The sequence below is a fragment of the Meriones unguiculatus genome, chromosome 5, assembly GCF_030254825.1.
Source record: "Meriones unguiculatus strain TT.TT164.6M chromosome 5, Bangor_MerUng_6.1, whole genome shotgun sequence".
Taxonomy (NCBI): domain Eukaryota; kingdom Metazoa; phylum Chordata; class Mammalia; order Rodentia; family Muridae; genus Meriones; species Meriones unguiculatus.
Window position 1 is genome coordinate 120,488,777 of NC_083353.1, and position 18,903 is coordinate 120,507,679.

General features: G+C 45.6%; 1 protein-coding gene across 1 annotated transcript in view; it reads left to right on the forward strand.

Annotated features, from left to right (window-relative positions):
* Positions 1-17,402, forward strand: part of Borcs5 (BLOC-1 related complex subunit 5) — a 68,657-nt gene extending 51,255 nt beyond the window's left edge. The window contains exon 4 of the mRNA XM_021641328.2: positions 16,811-17,402. Within this exon, the coding sequence (XP_021497003.1) occupies positions 16,811-17,038 (228 nt within the window). The 3' untranslated portion in view covers positions 17,039-17,402. The remainder of the gene's footprint in view (positions 1-16,810) is intronic.
* Positions 17,403-18,903: the final 1,501 nt, after the last annotated feature.

Sequence of the window (18,903 nt, forward strand, 5' to 3'; positions counted from 1 at the left end):
GTACTGGGTAAAGACTGACAGAGGATAAGAGTGGTCCTCAGAGTGTAGAGAATCCTGCCTAAGCTGGCATTGGTGTTCACACTGGGCCCTCAGTTCCAGGGCTGATTAACATGAATGTAGGCCAGGCCTGCCACTGTATGCTGAACCTCCTTCAAATAACGTCAGCTGACTCCTTTGAACATATTCTGGCATCCATTTCTGCTTTCTTGACCTGAGATTATGAAATAAGTTGAGAATGCTTTATTTTAAACCCAAAGATTTTGGAAAAGCATTGAGATAGCTAGCTGCTTTTTTGCTGAACTACTGAGTCAAAGAATTTCCAGAAAAATCTGAATTTTCTTTCTGTCTTACATATTACTCTGATATAAATTTCAGGTTGAGAGTATGTAATGTAATTATACCCCTCCCCCCATCCTCTGGGCAGCCTTTCTTTGCAGTAAGAAATACAGCTGCTCCCTTGGGTGGCAGGAAATGTAGATGGGAGATCGGGCTCACTCTGGTTCTGGCAGTAAGGCATGCTGTGCAGTGCTTCCTCAGGCCTGGCCCCATGCTCCTTTCCACCATCCCTGCCCTGCCAAGACACAGAAATCCTGGAAGAGGGCCGAGTCAAATTTATTACTTGCCTGTTGGAAATGTAGGCTTGTGTTTTTTGGCGAGACATGAGCACAGCCGGGTTATTTGACTGCTCCTGCTCTGAGATTTAACTCTCTTTACATTTTGGACACTGACTTTTGAGCATGTGTGAGCAGCCCTATTTAACCCCAGCACGCCTGCCCTAGACAGCTGGCTCTGTCAGCAATCCTGGTGCTAGCCACATGTGCCAGGCTCTAGAGTCTCTGTCTCCTTCCTCCACAGACTGGGCATGGTTAGAGGCTTTGGGGGTAGCCTCCTCCTGGAAGGAACCCCAGAAACTATTTGTAGTCTATAAACTAATGGGTGGGTAGTATTAAGGTCACTTAGTCTATAGAAATGGAAATGGGGCTTAGAAAAGATCATCCTGTCCTGCATGTCTTTATTGAAAATAATAAGGAATGTTAGCAAATTTGGACTATGATAGTTTTGCTGTGATAGTTTTGATCTTGCATGTCGCCCAAAGGCCCAAGAATTAAGGGTTTGGTCCTCAGGGTCACACTGTTGGGAGGTGGTAGAGCCACCTAGGAAGGAGATCCCCCCACTTTTAATGGTGGTCAAATCCTTCGAAGAAACTCCAACCCATGTAGCGTTAACCTCTTGCTTCTTGGCAACAGAGCGGGTAGTTTTCCTGTCCTTCAAGCTCCTGTTTGCCAGCCTTGCTGCAGGAAGCACAGCTTTTTCAGAAAACCCCATGCTACCTGTCTATCTTACAAGTTACTATGGTGTGAATTTAAAGACTCGTGTAAACGTCTAGGCTGGTTATATCAGGATTTGTTTTTATAGTAATGGAAAGCTGACTCACTGCTGTAGTGCCTAAAATAATGCCCGCCTTGTAGTAAACAATGAGTGCTTGTTAAAAGAACAGCTTCCTAGAGCCTTCCGTTCCTTCATCCTACAAATTGATAAGCTTTCTCAGTCTGTCAGGGAAAAACAACTGTTTCGAGAGTAGGGTTAGAGGGGGTAGGCTGGGCTGCAGCTATAGATACAGTTGGCATGGGTAATCTCTTAGATGTTATAGAAGTATAGCTTGTGCTGATGTTCACGGGAAATCTTTCTTGCTACCAGATGGCTAGCCTCTGTTGAGCTCAGGTTTCCAGGTTCCTCACACCTTACAGCTCTGTGATCTCCATAGCATCTGCCTGACAGAACAGCAGGGAATGGCAAAGATTAGGAGTGTCTTACAGGCTGGGCCTACCAGTTTCACATAACCCTGGCTTGAACTCAATGACATGGGATCCACAGGAGTCTGGGAATGAGTGTGTGTTCATGACTGAACTAAATTTTGAGCCATAGTTAGAGCATCTGTGTCTCTTTGCACTTCTACCACAGTACACGTGTTGAAAGTCTTGAGACTCAGCGTGTCAGCTCACCTAATAAACTCTACAGGGTTTAAGTCCTACCGTGAGAGGAAAGCAAGAGTTGTAAGAATAACTGTGTTCTTAAAGATCACTGAACAAAACGAAGACATAGAACTAGACATTCAAGATTACTTCAGCTGTGTTTCATACTCTTAAAGATTAGAAGGACACACGACAGCTAACTAATCGATTACATGGCACATTAGAGATGGATTCTTAGTGCTCCCTCCTCAGCCTGTCTTTATTTTTCTATATTTTACAAACTCTTCATCTTACACATGTGTTACTTAGTGCTCCCACCTTGGAACACTGTCTTTACTCAAGTGCATCCACCATCTAAGAGTTCTACCTCCCTATCTACAGAATTTTTTTTTCTTACCAGTTTTGCTGGTTATTTTTTGTCAACTTGACACAAACTAGAGTCACTTTGAAAGAGGGAATGTCAACTGAGGATTTGCCTCCATTAGACTGGCCTTTGGGCAAGCCTGTGGGGCATTTTCTTGATTAATGATCTATGTGGAAGGTCCCAGCCCACTATGGGCGGTATCACCCCTAGCAGGTGGTCCTGGGATGTATGAGAGGCTGAGCAAGCTGTGGAGAGCAAGTGTGTAATTAGCACTCTTCCATGGTTTCTGCTTCAGTTCCTGCCTCCAGCTCCCTGCCCTGCTTGAGTTCCTACCTTGGCTTCACTCAGTGATGAGTTGTGATATGGAAATTTAAATTAAACCCTTAACTACCCAAGTTGTTTTTTTGTCAGTGTTTTATCACAGCAACTGAGAAGCAAACTAGGACACTGAGACAGAATATGCTCAGAATTCTGAATACTGCATGTTTATCCATCCGTGAACTAGCAAGCTCTGTGCCAGAGCTCTGTTGTAGGTGTTAAAGAATTAAGACAAAATAAACAGGAAAAATCTTCATAAGTCTTATACTCCAGGTGAGACACAGACAATAAGTAAGGCAGAAAAGGGGGAGGGAAATTAAAATAGAATGCACGTAGAAAGATGAGGGTTAATAATCACAAAATAAAGTAAAGGGGAACTATGCACTGTCAGTGGGCTAGGAGTTACAGACTATGTGGCCTGGGCAGGCCTTTCTGGAAAGGAACCTCTTTAGACCTCTTACTAGCACAGAGCATCAGAAGACCTGGAACTATCTCTACTTGAAAGTGGCCAGATTTGTTGACCAACATCAATACCCAAGAGTCTACTCCTTACTAGTCTTTTCACTGCTGTACCTACTCAGACATTCTGAAGTCTCCTCTGTTGCTGGGAGGACACTTGCAGACCTATACAACTCCTTAGAGAAGCATTTCCTACTTCTTCCAGGCTTCAAAGGTTCCTAAAGCCCCAAAGCTTGAGGCAGTGGTTGACTTGCTTCTGATCATGCTGACAGATTGCATGCTAATACCATAGGCTTGGTTGACATCTTCGTGGGATGCCACCATATTTACTTTGCACACTGATCAGGACTGCTTCTTGCTTGTGTAAGGGCAGACCAAATCACTGCTGGAAAATGCCTATGTAGAAAGGGTTGGTGACAGCCAGACTGTAGATCAGAGCAAGGGACTCTAAGGATCTCTGAAAACAAACATTATTTCTGGAATAAAACTTATTTATCTCAAATGCAGTGAGACACACACAGAGAAAGTGCAAAATAATACTCCATCAACATGTCTTCTATGATGGCTTCTTCCTGTATCCCAGAGTACCTTAGCCCATGCAGTTCTTTATGCTTTTTTGTTTTGTTTTGTTTTCTGAGACTTTGATTCTCTGCAGTGAAACACTCACTTGCCTTTCATACAAAGTGTAATGGCCATAATCGAAGTCTCTAAAACCCACCAGATTCACGCTGCTGGCCAGTTTCAACTCCTGCTCTATGGCTTCTATCCTATCCATTCTGCTAGAATAATCCATGGCCTACTTCTCTGCTGTACTTGTCCTCCATTAGGCCACCAGCCAAAACACATAAACCCATCCTAGTTTCCCTATCAGAAGGAGGACTTTGTTTCTTCCTCAGAGTTGGGAAAAGATTTCCTAGATCAACGTATGTAGTGGGTTTGCCTAGTTACCTACTCTGAGTGGGGACTGATATGGGCCCCTGGGTCATGAGCAGCCACCCAGTCTAGTGTATAGAAGCTCCTGGCTGCTGGCAAGGGTGGTATACCAAATCCTCAGTCTGCGGTCACCATCTCAGGTTGAACGCTCAGGCTCATTCTTCAGGCCGATGGTAGATTTGTTTAGTGAGGTGCTTATCTCAGCCACATCTGAAATCACTCTCTGGATCACAGGGGTGGTGCTCATACTGTGAGAGCCTTAGAGGGATTACAGAGCATTTAGCTAATCCAGGTTGCCAATGTTTAGACATCAGTACAGGTGTAAAAATAACTTGTAAAAGAGACTTCTACTTTCCTTTCATGGTGGACACTGGGACAAGAAGTCCTAAAATGACAGCTCTGCATGTTTGGGGCTCTTTATGTATCTGACTGTCTCCCATAATTCCCCTCCGGCCTTTGGGGCCCAGGGCTTAGCATCAGCTCTCCTTCTCCAGGGTCTCAGACTTATGGCTTCCATCTGAGAATTAGTGTGGTGTGAGACTCTCAGACTTGGCCTGAGCCCACAGCTCCTGTCCGTCCTGTCTGACGTATCTTGCTCCCACACATCCTGACCGAGATCTTTCTTTTTCTTATTTGCTGCTGTTTGTAACCTTCTTAAGTCCAGGCTAGGGGCCATAATCTGCCTGATTTTAACATGTTTTATGTGGGGGACTGATTAAAGTTTTGAGATTTCTTTCTTAGTTCGACATAGTGCAGAAGGGAAGTCAACATGAGAAGCTGGGCAAGCCGTAAAATAATGATTAGAACAAAGTGACAACACCGTTGAGATGCCCCAGCCGGCCGCTGGTGTCTCTTCATGCTCTCAAAGACATGAGTAAAACGTACTTCTTTACTGAGACACTTGGGTAGAGTATTTGAACAAAGGAAATGGGTCATTTCAAAATGTCCAGTATGCGGTAATCAATGCCACCCGGCCTGTGGTGTAATTAATGGAAACATTGGCGACAGTCTGCCCATTGTTTGTCCTTGCGCAACAGGAAGTGGCAGGGCAATAGGGAGCCCAAGGAGAAGGCTTACGTAATGCAGAAGGAAGCAGCTAGAGCTCTGCTCAGCCAGCAGCTTTGTAACTACAGACTCGGCTCGGCTCACCTGAGGCCTTCCTCTTCCTGGCACACACAGAGATGTGCATTTGTTGAGATTGTCCTTTGAGCTTTGACTTTCATTTAACAATAGATTTTGTTTCCCTTATGGCTAGAATTGTTGTCCTGAGAAATTAATTTTTAGATCCCATACAATTAAATGTTGTGCAAAGGCAGAACAAATTATGAAAAAGAAAATGTGGCCAACAGGCTTAACTGTGGACTTACTGGACTGTGCTGTGGTGATTCTTGAAGTTCGGAGGTCTGGGATGGTTGTTGGCTGTCCATGCCAGCTGTGTGACTTGAGATCAACCGCCTACTACTCTGGAGCAGGCTTCCTCTCTACAAGGACCTCTTGCAGCTCTCCCCGCTTTGTCATGAGCACCCCGTAAGGTCACGGGGGTGGAATGCCTGTCAGAGTGTGCAGTGTGCAGAGATGCTAGCCCCTGCACTGTCCGTTTAGATTTGCTTTGTGAATATCCATGTCAAATCTGCTAATGTGTTGCTTTTGTTTTTAGAAAAGTAAACGTTGGTATTTACATTAGAAATCACGTGTTTTCTTACTTTACTTGAAAATACTAAGGATTGCTGTTCAGAGTTGTTTGCTTGCTCTGACATTTAAATTAATGGGTTCTCTAGAAAAGAAGAGCAAAAGTGAAGTGGAATTATCTACTTGTGAATCTCTGCTCTGCTGAAACTAGCTGGGTAACTTTGGGCATATTTTTATCTTCTCAGAATCCCTAAATTCCCATCTTTAGCAGAAAAAAATGATAGTTCCTTTGAGGATTATCAGGGGAAAGAAAAGTAAGGCATGTAGACTGTACAGCAGCGCCTGCCATTTAGCAGATACTCAGGGGACAGTGGCCACAATTTAGAGATTTATCTCATCACATTTGGTAAAATAATGAGGGAACCAGTGAGTATTGTATACGAGGCTCCACCTTCCGAGTCAGTCTGTAGGTTACCAAAAGAAGCAGTCCCAACAGTGTATTTTCATTTTCTGTAAATCAAGTTAACTGCAGTTTGCTGGAGTGGGGTTTTTCTGTTTAATTACCAGAGTAAAAGTATGCGGGTGAGAATGAATGGCTGGAGTTTCTTCTGAAAGCTGCCATTGCAGCCTATTCAGAAGTGTTGTCTTCAGAACTTTCCAACTGAGGAAACAAGGTCACTTCAGAATACCAGTATGTGGTAACTCTGCCACCCAGCCTGTGGTGTAATTAATGAAAACATCTATCCATTGTCAATTGTGCAAGAGAGAGTCATCCAGAAAAGACTCCTGTGGAGAATACTGAGTCTTCTGTGAGAATAGAGGAGGTGATCTAAAGGTGGATCAGAAAGCTGGAGAACACTTAGGTGACTCTAAAATGTTCTGGGTTGAGCATGATCTACTGCAGCCTTTTGAGAGTTTGAATCCGCATTAAACATCAGGAAGTGGCAGTATGATGGGCCAGCTTTGAGGCCACCTATTCTCTGAAGAGTAGAGACCCCTAACAGGTGGAAGCTGGCACGAGGAAGTCTAATCAGTGGATGGAGACCTTGAAAGTGCCTCCCGGCAGGACCATAAGAGAAATAGCCTGACTGCAAATGTCCTCTCACGGTATATGCATACATCAAAATGTTCTTAAAGATACTCCATTTTTATTAAAAAAAAAAAGAAGAATGTGGCCAGTGTGAGTCAATTTCAGAACAAAAAAGAAGGGTGCTGAGAGAGAGGTGCTTTGCGTCCTTCATTGTGGCTTGGTGTTGTCACAGGAAAGTGTGGGACTGAGCATCCAACTTTTCTTTGGATTGTTGCTCTTGTAGACTCAGCTCCTACCTTCTCTGGGTCTGTAATATTTTACTTGGCTGCAGTGGTTTGTTTGAGGCCACCGGACAGTGCCTGGCTCAGGATTGCCAAATGGGTTTCATCATTGTGAACTCTGATCCTTTGCAACTGGCCATCTGGGGTCTGGTGTCAACCATTTCAGGTCAGATTGAAGAACAGCCTGTGCCTCCTGCTATTACAGGTGTGGAAGGAAGTTCAGGTACTGGGCTTGTTTATTTGTTAGGATTGAGATCTGAGTCTCGTAACTTACCCTTTTTACAAGGTACAGTTCTGTGGTCTTTACTGTAAATCAAAGATTGTGTAATTAACACAACCAATTCCAGAACAATTGCCCTACCCTAGAAAGGGGTACACATTGTCACTCCCCAGTCTCATTGTCTGACCACTTGGCAACCGCTGTCTATTGTCTGTCTCTAAAGACTGCCCATGTGGGGCCTTACATGTGAAAGGAATCCTATGGTCTGTAACCATTGGTATCATGTTTCCTTCACTTAGCATAATACTTCTGAGGTTTATCCAAGTCATAGTTTTTGGTCAGCATTTTATTTGATTTTATGGCCAAATGGTATTCTGCTCTAGGGGTATACCACATTTTGGCTATCCTTTCCTACACTGGTGGACTTTTGTGTCTGCCTACTGTGGTGTAGGTTATACATCACTAATGTACAAGGTTGTACGTATTTTTAGTTTCCTTGTGTATTTCCATGGGCGATAAACTGCTGGCTACTTAAGCTGCCAGCTCACTGCTTAACTTTTTGAGGAAAAGTCAGATGGGTCACCAAAGAGGCCGTATCATTTTGCATGGGGCTGGGGCCAGGGTACCAGCTTCTCCACACTATCACTGGCACTTGCTGTTGTCTGTCTTTTGGTTTTAGGCCTCCTAGTGGATGTGAAGTAATCTCTATGGCCTGATGTTCCTTTCCCAAATGACTAAAGACGTTGACATCTTGTGGCAATTAGGGGAAATTAGGAGGCTGCAACCACGCCCCTAGATTCTGCCTGCCGGACAGTTCTAATCCTATAGATATGCTAACTGCTCTCTAAGGAGAGACGGAGCAGCTCTGAGCAGACACCCTGAGGAGAGGTAGATGTTAAAGCAGTTATCTTTGAATGTGGTCATTTAATTTGGAAATTTAATTTTGAGTGTTCTGAAGAACAGATCTCCAAACAAGAGACTTGTTGCAGTTTATACTGTTTACAAGTCGCATTGGGTTATATCATCTCATTTGCATCTTTCTGAAAGGTTTACTTATATGTATGTGTGTTTGTACTTACTTATATGTAAGTGTGTATGTACATGTGAGCATGGTTGCCCTCTGAGGCCAGGGGCATCGGATCCACTTGGGCTGGAGTTACAGGTGGTTGTGATCAGGTCTTCCAGGTCAGCATGCTCTTAACTTCTAAGCTGGCTCTTCAGCCCTCCTCTATATCTTGTTACACTGCTGTGATAGAGGAGAGATAAGCACTCTGTTTCTCATTTTAGAAAGTAGAAGCTAAGATTGATTTCTGGACTTCACACAAGTAGCAGGATTTAAACCTGTGACTTCTGATTTCTGTTACTTTGTGGCAATAAATTGACAGATCATTAGCTTCTAAGATGCTAAGAATGTCAGAGACCGTCCGAGGCCTATTGCCGAGGTCTCCCCGCTTTGCTGTAACTACCTAGCTGTGTTCCTCCCAATGATCTGAGGGTCAACTTGTCTTAGAACTCTCTATTGTCTTTATAAAAACAGACACTCTCCACAGTAGAAGGTGGTATTTGGGGTAACCTAAATCTGTTCTCAGGTTATAGTCAGTCACTCGTATTTGGCTCCAGAACAAACTCTGAGGTAAAAAGCTGTTTTGTGTTGACAGTGCCCATCTCGAAATAGACAAATCTGGTCATGGCCAGGTCTCAGTAGACTTGCTGACCGCAGAATTCACTAAGTGATTGTCATTTTACCACCACAGAAACACTCCTTTAATCCTCATGTCAACCCTCTAGGGCAGGCACTGTTAGTATCTCCAACTGAGGGATGAAGAAAATGAGTGAGACTCAGGGATATTAAGTAACTGAAGTCTCCAAAGGCAATCAGCTGTATGTGAAAGCAGGGTTTGGACCCAGTTCTGTGTAAGCCTCAGTCTTCACACATGGTGTATATCTGCTTGTCAAACTGGAATGGCTCCTTAGCCTCCTGTTCATTGTACTGTTTCTGTGGCGGGTGTCTCGCCTTCCTCCATGCTCTAAGGCCTCACTGGAATTTGGCATAACCCTCTTATGTCTGTGTAGGCCATCTGCAGTGTCTGGAGGCTGACCTACCTGGAGTGAAGTTCTGTCCACGTGTGGGAGGCGAACCATTGGGAATTTCAGCTTGGGCTTTGAAGGCACCTAGATTTATTCCACCCGAGCCCAGGGAGGAGTGGGACCACTGGAGCAGGCTCCTCCTGAGGCTGGATGTGTGAGCCCACTCAACGCAGGTACCATCAGTGGCCACTCTACATTAGACAGCAGGAACCACCAAGAGGCAAAGGACAGTCATGTGCCTGGAAACCCCAGCACCACAGAGTGGTTTAAAAATTAAGCAGAGAAGACCTGAGTTCTAATCCCAAGAACTCGAACAAAGCCAGGTGTGGTATTACATATCTGTAGTTCCAGCACTTCTAGGTGACATGGGACAGGGGAATCCTAGAAGCTCACAGACCCCCTTGCCTGTTGTATCCAGCAGAAGAACAAAGACCCTCAGACCAAGAGGAAGGTGAGGACTGATCTGAGGTCGTCCACTGACCACACATGCCCCGAGGCACACCCACACAGGTATATACACACACATCATAAACGCACAAAAGCATACAATGAAAACTGAGCAGAGCTTTTTGCCCTCCTCACTGTGTGAGGGGTTCAGCTGATACAATTACTTGAAAGCATCTGGCTGTGCCTCTGCCCTAAACAAGGCTCCCTGTGCTCCACCAGCTCTTACCCTATTTCTCCTAGTTCCTCAAGGGATGGAACCCACTCCAGGCAGTCCTCAGGTCTTCCCTCCAGGCCCCATTTCCGGAGTTTGGCTGTGCCATATACACATGAACACACACACACACACACACACACAGTCACTTAATATTTAATAAAGCAGAGCCACACTCCTTAGAGATTTATTTTATGATCATGTGAAAACACAGCTCTCATTTCAGAGAATAAGATTTTTTTTTTCTAAAGCCAAATATTAGAGACTTGTCTGGGAACATAAATTCAGGTTATCTTGAATGCCATATTTTAGTTTGGTAACAGCTTTGTAAAGTTTTGACAGTGGTTGGACAAAGAAAATTATCTAGATTCTGCATATGTGAAAAAAAATACAATCTGAGCCTGGTTTATTTTGTTTAAGATGACAGTCTCCAGGTCTATCCATTTCCTTGCAGATGACACAATTCCATTCTTCCTTTTTTTAAAACCTATTTTTAATTCACTTTATATCCTTGTTGTAGCCCCATCCCTCCTCCTTTCCCTCCCTCCTCCTGCCTCCTCATTTCCTCAGAAAAGAAAATTTCCCTTTCCCATCTACCCCAGCTTATCAATTTGCATCAGGACTGAGCATGTCCTCTTCCCCTGTGGCCTGGCAAGGCAGTCCTGCCAGGGGAAAGTGATCAAAAAACTGACAAATGAGTCCATGTCCTATGCAGTCCCCACTTCCCTTACTAGAGGACCCACATGAAGCCCAAGATGCCTATCTGCTACATCTTTGTAGGGAGTCTAGGTCAAGTTCATGCATGATCCTTGGTTGGTGCTTCAGTCTCAGCAGGCCCCTCTGGGCCCTGGTTAGTTGGCTCTGTTGGTCTTCTTGTGGAACTCCTGTCACCTCCAGGTCCTTTTCTCTTTCCTCCCTCTTTTCCACAAGACTCCGTACACATTACCCAATGTTTGGCCCTGAGTCTCAGTATCTGTTTTGAGGTACTGTTAGGTAGAGCCTCTCAAAGGACAACCCTGACAGGTTCCTGTCTGCAAGCTTAGCAGAGTATCATTCATAGTGTTGGGGGTTGGCACTCTCCCATAGGGTGGGTCTTTGGTTGGTCCAGACGTTGGTTGGACATTCCCTCAATCTCTGTTCTCTCTGCTCTTTCTTTATCCCTGCACATCCTGTAGGCAGGGTAAATTTGGGGTTGACGTTTTTGTGGGTGGGTTGGTGTTCCCCTCCTTCTGCTCAGAGACTAGTCTAATTAGTCGGTGCCCTCTTCAGTCTCTGTGACCTCTGCTACTAGGAGTCTTAGCTTGAGTCCCCTTCATATCCTCCCAGGAGCCTGCCCTGACTTAGGTTTCCAGCTTGTCACATTGATGTCCCCACCCTCAGTTTCTGTTTTCTCTACAGGCCTTGTGTCCTCTCGCCCTCGCTCTCCCCAGGTCTGATCTCCACCTTCTTAACTCTCTGTGTCCCCTCTCCTACCCTGTTCCCTCTCTTCAGCTACCACCTCTGCCTCTTCTATCTCCCCTTCCCAGTGAGACTGATGCATCCTCCCTTGGGTCCTCCTTACTTGTCTTTTTTGGATCTGTGCCTCATAGTATGCTTATCCTGTGTTATATGGCTAAAATCCACTTAGAAGTGAGTAATATCATGTGGGTCTGGGTTACCTCACTCAGGATGATCTTTTCTAGCTCCATCCATTTGCCTGCAAATTTCATGATTTCTTTGTTTTTAATAGCTGAGTAGTATTCCATTGTGTAAATATACCACATTTTCTTTATCCTCTATTCTTTATTCTATATTCTTTATTCTTCGGTTGAGGGACATCTAGGCCATTTCCAGATTCTGGCTGTTAGGAATAAAGCTGCTATGAACATAGTTGAGCAGGTGTCCTTGTTGTATAGTGGAGCGTCTTTTGGGTATATACTCAGGAGAGGTATATATGTGTCTTGAGATAAAGCTATTCCCAATTTTCTGAGAAAGCGTCAGACTGATTTTCAAAGTGGTTGTATAAATTTACACTTTCATCAGAAATAACAACAGATAATAAGGAAATACAAAAAATTCCATTCTTCTTTTCTTCCTTTTTACAACTGAACAACTGTCTTGTTTGTATGTCCTACATTTTACCATTTATTTTATCTCTTGTTGGATGTCTAGGCTGACTATTCTTTTTTTTTTAATTTTTTATTTTAAGTTTATTTACTTCACATCCCAAAGGTACCCTTACCTCCTCCCCTGCCCATCCTCCCTCCCCCTCCTTCCCTCTTCCCCTCTCCCTTTGCGCCTAGGCAAGGCGAGCCCCCTCTCCAGCACATCAGGACTGGGAGCTCCAGCCAGCAGTGAATTGAGACAGATGCTGGGACATGCAGCCAAGCACAGGGTGGAAGCTCTGGGGGGGGGGGCGGAGCTTGTAGAAGTGTTGGGGGAAAGATGGAAGGACAGGAACCCCACAAGAATACCAACAGACACAACTAACCCAGACCCACGGGGGCTTACAGAGACTGAGACATCAGCTAAGGAGCATGCATGGTCTAGCCCTAGGCCCCCTGTACATGTGTATCTGGTGGGTGGCTTGGTCTTCGTGTGGATCACCTGATGAGCGGAGGCCTGTGTGGGCTTGCTAACATGGACTCCATTGCCTGCTTTAGATAACTTCCCCAGGCGAGCTGTCTTGCCTGGCCTCAGCGGATGAGGATATGCTCAGTCCTTATCTGACTATTCTTTTTAATGTGTGTTCTTGGTGCTGTAACACATGGATTTATTTCTGAGCTCTGTTCTGTCCATTGGTTGATGTGTCTGTTTTGACTTCTGTAGCTTCATAGTATATCCCGGAATCAGGTATTGTAACCCCTATAGTTCTGTCCTTTTCTCCAGGGCCACCTTGCTCAGGTTCCACTGTGGCTCATCCACATTTCAGGAGCACTTTTTATGTGTCTGTGCAGAATGTCTCTGATGTCCTGATAGGCCTTGATGGATTTTTCTTAGCATCAATTGCCAATACTAACTGGCTTTCTTGCTATGAAATGCATGTGTTGTGTATGTTTTCTTTGTGTGTGGCTTGCCTTTTTTCTTTTTATATTTATTTATGTGTAGGGTGCATATTCCATGGCGTGTGTATGGAGGTCCTTTAAAACATTCGGTGTATGGAGGGGGAGGACAAGGTTTGAAGAGGCGGTGAACTGAATGGTGAGATCTAGAGGGCAGCATTACCTCTTTATTGTCCTAGTGTCACAAAAACCCCAACATTGCCGAGACTTATATAAAAACGAAAGATTTCTTCTCTCTTGGCCTGGCACTGCTCTTGCCCACAAAGTCTCATGGCTTGGGCTTCCTGTAGTTCACCCCCTGCCAACCCATTGTCACGACTTATGTGTTCTCCCTCAGCTGCAGCAGAGGGGGATGAGACTAAGCAGACGATGAGCAGCAGGTCACTGCAGGCTGGCAATTGAAGAAAATTTCCAGAGGCTGCCGTGACTGACGCGTCCACCATAATTGATTAGAACAGAGGCATATGACCACAGCAGGGCAAGGATTTAAAACACGAGTTGTGGAGAACAAACAGTTGTTCACTGTTTATTGAAAAATCAAATTGTTTGTTTAAATAGTTGGGGTTTCTTCTGGAAGTTCCCGTAACCTAGTCACTTGCAACTTTTCTCTCTCTGAGTCTTTGTTTCCTGCAACAGTAAAGTCATGCTAACAGACAGTGGAAACGTCATGCTAATGTGCACCGTAAATGGGGCGAGTTTGGGTTTGAGAGTGTCTACCCTTGGGGCCAGCGTGACACTTGGCATGTGCTGACAGTCACAGTCTATGGATTGTGAATGCAGCGGCCCTCTACTAGGCGGTATCTACAGCCCAGCTGGACATGGCCATGCAGGAAGGTGTGTGCGTCTCAACAAACACTTCACAAGATAGTTATGAAACCACTGAGCTGCATGTCAGGGTTGATGAGTTGATTGCCAAGCACTGGAGCCGTGACCCACAGGAGCCGTGGAGGTCAGTTCAGCTAAACTCCTATGTCTGATCCCGTGTGTCTGCCCCTGTGGTTGACTCAGGATGAAGAGCAGGGGATCTCCCGTCTAGGTGGATAGTGTGATGATGAGAGAAGGTTCCCGAGTCTGAGCAACTGAGTGAGCTGTGCTGGCTATACCTTCCCAATGCCATTGCCCTCTTAAGGGACTTATTTCAGGCATCTAGGCAGGTCCTCTGAGGGTACATCACTTCCACACCGAGTCCTTATTGGGGTGGATTTGGGGTTTTGTCCTGCCCCTCCCACCAGCTCCTCTTCATCTCTGAGCATTTGAAGACCAGCTGAAGAAGTACTAATGCTGTCTGCCCCACCCCTCCGCCCATTTCACTATGCAAAAGTAGAAGGATTGGCTTTCCTTGGGCCTCGCATTTCTGTCAAAACCCTCTTCAGAGGCTCTGCATGGTAAATGGGCTCCAGCATGCAGTGGGAAGGGAAAGGCTGCAGCAATGTTTAGAATGGGGTGGAATGCGCGTCTCGAAAGTTAAGTATATGAGGAGGAAAGGGGGCATAGGTAGATGTGGGGTCCTTGCAGAGGGGTGCAGGCATGTAAAACACAGGAGGTGCCCTCCCTCATCTCCACTGGTGGTCCCTTTCTCTCTGCCCAGCAGAGAAAGGGACATTCCAGGCAGTTTGCAGGATGGGCATTTTGGGTGTCGGTGGGGGAGTGGGAGTGGAGTGTGAGGCCGAGGAAGCTGCTCTGTCTTCCCTGACTATCCACAGGACACGGGCTGCACTACCTTTGTATGAAAACTTTCCTCAGTAAGTTAATCTTAGCTTACTAGGGGCTTTACTTTACAGAGTTTTTACTTTACTACGTAGCCCTAGTTGGCCTGGACTCTGTCTGTTAAAGGTGTGTGCCTGGCTGAACCTTAAATTCTGTAATTATAGTTAGCTTTTTCTTATTAGTTTAAATTTTTTGTCTTCGAAACTTTTAATAAAGATTTATTTGTGTGATGTATGTGTGTAGCTGTGTGCACCACGCACATGCAGGAGCCCTTAAGGGTCACATGAGAGTGTTGATCTCTTGGAATGGGAGTTACAGTGGTTATGAGCCGCCCTGTGGGTGCTGGGATCTGCCCTCTGCAAAGTAGCAAGTGCTCTTCAATAAACCAACTCTCATTAAACTTGTTGTTGCTGTTGCACTGTAGCCAGCATCAGCAGAGTCACTCCTCCACCCCTTCACCTTGTCCCATTTGATGGTCTTGATGGGTGGACAGCGACAGGCATGGGGCTGTCCTCTCCCCTGTAGCCTTTTCTCCCAGGGACCTGGGAGGCTGTTTTACAGTTAACTCCTTTCTTCCTTCCCTCCCTCCTTCCTTCCTTTTTTCCTTCCTTCCTTCCTTCTTTTTTTCTTTAAGAGAGAAAGTGAGAGAGCTCGTTCTCTGTAAAACAGAGACAAAGCATCTAGCACAGTGCTTCTCAACCTTTGGGTCAAATGACAGGGGTCACCTAAGACTGTCAGAAAAAACAGGTATTTACATTGCAATTAATAAAAGTAGCAAAATGTAATGAAGTAGAAACAAAAAATAATTTTATGGTTGGGGGTCACCACTACACGAGGAACTGTATTAAAGGGCTGCCAGCATTAGGGAGGTTGAGAGCCGCTGTTTTAGCACAGCAGTGAGGCAGTAAGAGCTGCGTGGTTTTAATACCAGGTGTTCTGCTCTGGTACACTGAGTGCACCACGTGAGCAGGAGCTGACCAGGCCACGGGGTGTTTTCCAGTCCATCATAGTGCTAGGAACTGTTGTCCTGTTCGTGCCCCTCACTGGCTGAAGTGAGTGGCACACTCGCTTGCCCTGTGGGCCGGCAAGGTGGCTCAGCGGGTGCAGAGACCCAGATGGAGGGTCCTCTGACCTGTTAATACACAGGTGAGCACGTGTACACACAGAAAAGAAAATGTCATTAGTGACCAAAGGAAGAAGAAATGCTACTGTGTAATTTTCATTTTGCAGAAGAAACAGAAGGTATAAATTTCAGTAGCTCATTTGACAAAGCCAGTCAGCTCCCCCATCTGATGTCTACTCGTGATTCTTGTTTTGATTTGTTTTAAATTTACTTAATGTGTGCATGTGCGTGTTCTTGTGGGTACACATGCTGCACTTGTGGAGGTCAGAGGACAAAGTGGAGAGTATAGGTTCTCTTCTTTCACCTTGTGGGTTTCGGGGATCAAACTCAGGTTATCAGGCTTGGCTGCAAGCACCTCTCCCCTCTCAGCCATCTCACTGGCCCAGTATCCTTTCATAGAGAGAAGTCTTGAGAGTCTCAACAGAGCCAGGCGTGGTAGTGCTTGTCTGTAATCCCAGCACTCGGGGATTACAGAGTGATCAGAGGCAGGTAGATCTCTATGAGTTCGAGGCCAGCCTGGTCTACAAAGTGAGTCCAGGACAGCGAAGGCTACATAGAGAAACCCTGTCTCAAAACCAACCAACCAACCAACCAACCAACCAAACAAACAAACAAACAAACAGAGTCTCAACAGTGAATGAGTAGCACACACTTCCAAATATCCCTGGATAGGCCTCAATAGTCCTCAAGACACTGATTGGCTTCCTCTAGGTTTCGGCTGGACACCTGGCCCTTCCAGTGGTTCTCAACCTTCCTAATGCTGTGACCTTTTAATACAATTCCTCATGTATCAAACCATAACATTGTTTTTTGCTACTTTGTGCATGTAATTTTGCTATGGTTGTGAATCATAATGGAAATGTCTGATATGCAAGAACTCGGATATGTGACCTCTGAAGGGGTTTCGACCCCATGTTGAGAACCATGGCTCTAAACGCTGTGGGAAACAGACTATAATACTTCTTGCCTCTGTTTACTTCCTGCAGATGGATCTGTCCGTGGAAACCCTCTTTTGCTTCATGCAGGAGCGCCAGAAAAGATATGCCAAGTATGCAGAGCAGATCCAGAAGGTGAATGAGATGTCGGCCATCCTCCGCCGCATCCAGATGGGTATTGACCAGACAGTGCCACTGATGGAGAGGCTCAACAGCATGCTGCCAGAGGCCGAGCGTCTGGAGCCCTTCAGCATGCGGCCCGAGAGGGAGCGGCTCTAGCAGGCACCTGCCTCCTGGGCGCAGCTCCAGCCTCTGCCTGGGCCCAGATGTTTGCCTAGATGCGTTTGACTGGCACGGATTTCCTCACATAATTGGTTTTTGATAACTGAAGTTGGGACAGTTGACTTTCCAGGAATTCTTGTAAAAACTTTGCATCGAGAGTTATTTTTATTTTGCTCAGCTATTTTGAATTAAAAGTGTATATAGTCTAGCTACTGCAATGAAACTGTGGGGGAAATGGTAGCTACTGCATTGAAACTGTGGGGGAAATGTTAGGAAACTGTGTTCTCCTTGGCACCTTGTGAGACTTTACTCAGGCTCTCTCAGTGTGGTTGTAAATATAAGATCTGACTGAGTCCAGTTACTGTTTCCAACCAACAGCAGCCATCACACCAAGGAGGCATCGGCCCTGTGCTCCTGCCCTGCCAGAACACCGCCTCTGTTTTTCAGGTACCGTGCCCCCTTTGCGGGCCACTGGAAGCGGCAGACTCCCTTCAGCCGCTCACAAAGTTGTTGCCCATTGTTAACCGCTTCCCATGCAGAGTTCAGAGTCCAGGCTTCTCTCAGCTGAGCAGGCCTCGGCTTCACAAGGTTTGCACCGGCATTTGCTCCCCCCTCCAGGGGTGGTCATTCTCTCGTTCCAGAGATCCACTGAGTTTCTTTGTTGGTGTGCCAGGGACACTAAAGGGGCCACATAGCCTCTGCCCTCCACTGATGTCTTTGGGTCATGAAGCTGGGGAAAGAGCATCTGTTCATCACAGGTGTGCCGTACTCTGCTTTATTTGGGGTTCCCTAAAGCCTCTTCCAACCCCCTAACCTAGGAAGGAGAGGGAAGGTTAGTGGGGAGAGGGCACACAGACCCTTTACTTTTCCCAGCTGTTTAGGGTCGATGGCTTCTTCTAGGGCTATACCAATTCTGCATCAACAGCAAAAGCAGCCAGCAGTTTCCTCTAAGCAAGCTGCTGTGCCACAAAGCATCTCTGGTCTCTCCCAACTGCCACTCAACACACGCCACCCTTTCTCTCTGGGCTCTCCTATTTCTAACCCTCAGAGTCCTAGACCACGCCCCTCTCAGTGCAGCACAAGGCAGGCCGTCACCAGCTGGCAATGATCAGCAGTGGACAAATTAAAGTCCCACACTTGATTAAAACAAAAACATATTTCCATTACATAACTTGAGTTTTTAAAGAAACCAAAACTTCCATTACACAGGTGTGCTGTGGAAGAAAGGCCCGAGGAAGGGAGGGATGGGATGAATGCAGGGGACAGGCCGGAAGATAGCGGCTGGGTCTGAGGAGATTGTCAGGGCTGGGAGCTTGTAGCCGCTACCTCGTTCCCTGTGTGTTCTGTCAGGTGTCAGAATAGCTTCAGTGTTTTTATAAGATTAAAATGAATCTGATTAATTTATTGTATAGCAGCTAAACTTGATCTGATTTTGATCTCTTTTTATTTTTAGTTTTATTATTATTGTGGTTGTTTATGATGTGTGTGAATAGGATTGCCACAGTACATACTTGGAAGTCAGAAGACAACTTTGTGGAGTTGGTTCTCTCCTTCCGCCTTCATGTGAATTCTGGGGCTGGAACTCAGGTCTCTGTCTAGGCTTGCACGACAAGCACCTTGACTGAGCCATCTTACCAGGCCCCCTAAACCCTGTTTCTTAATCAGATACTAATTTATATTGCTCTTAGAACCCAAATTAAATGTAGGGCGTATGATAGTTGAATGGCAGAGGAAGCATGAACATTCAAACTATGGAGAAGGAAAAAGATTAAATTAGACACAGAAAAACAGTAACCTCTAGTAATTTCTTTTTGTGGGGGTTGAAACAGATCTGTGTGCTTCTAGCTGGCCTGCAACTCACT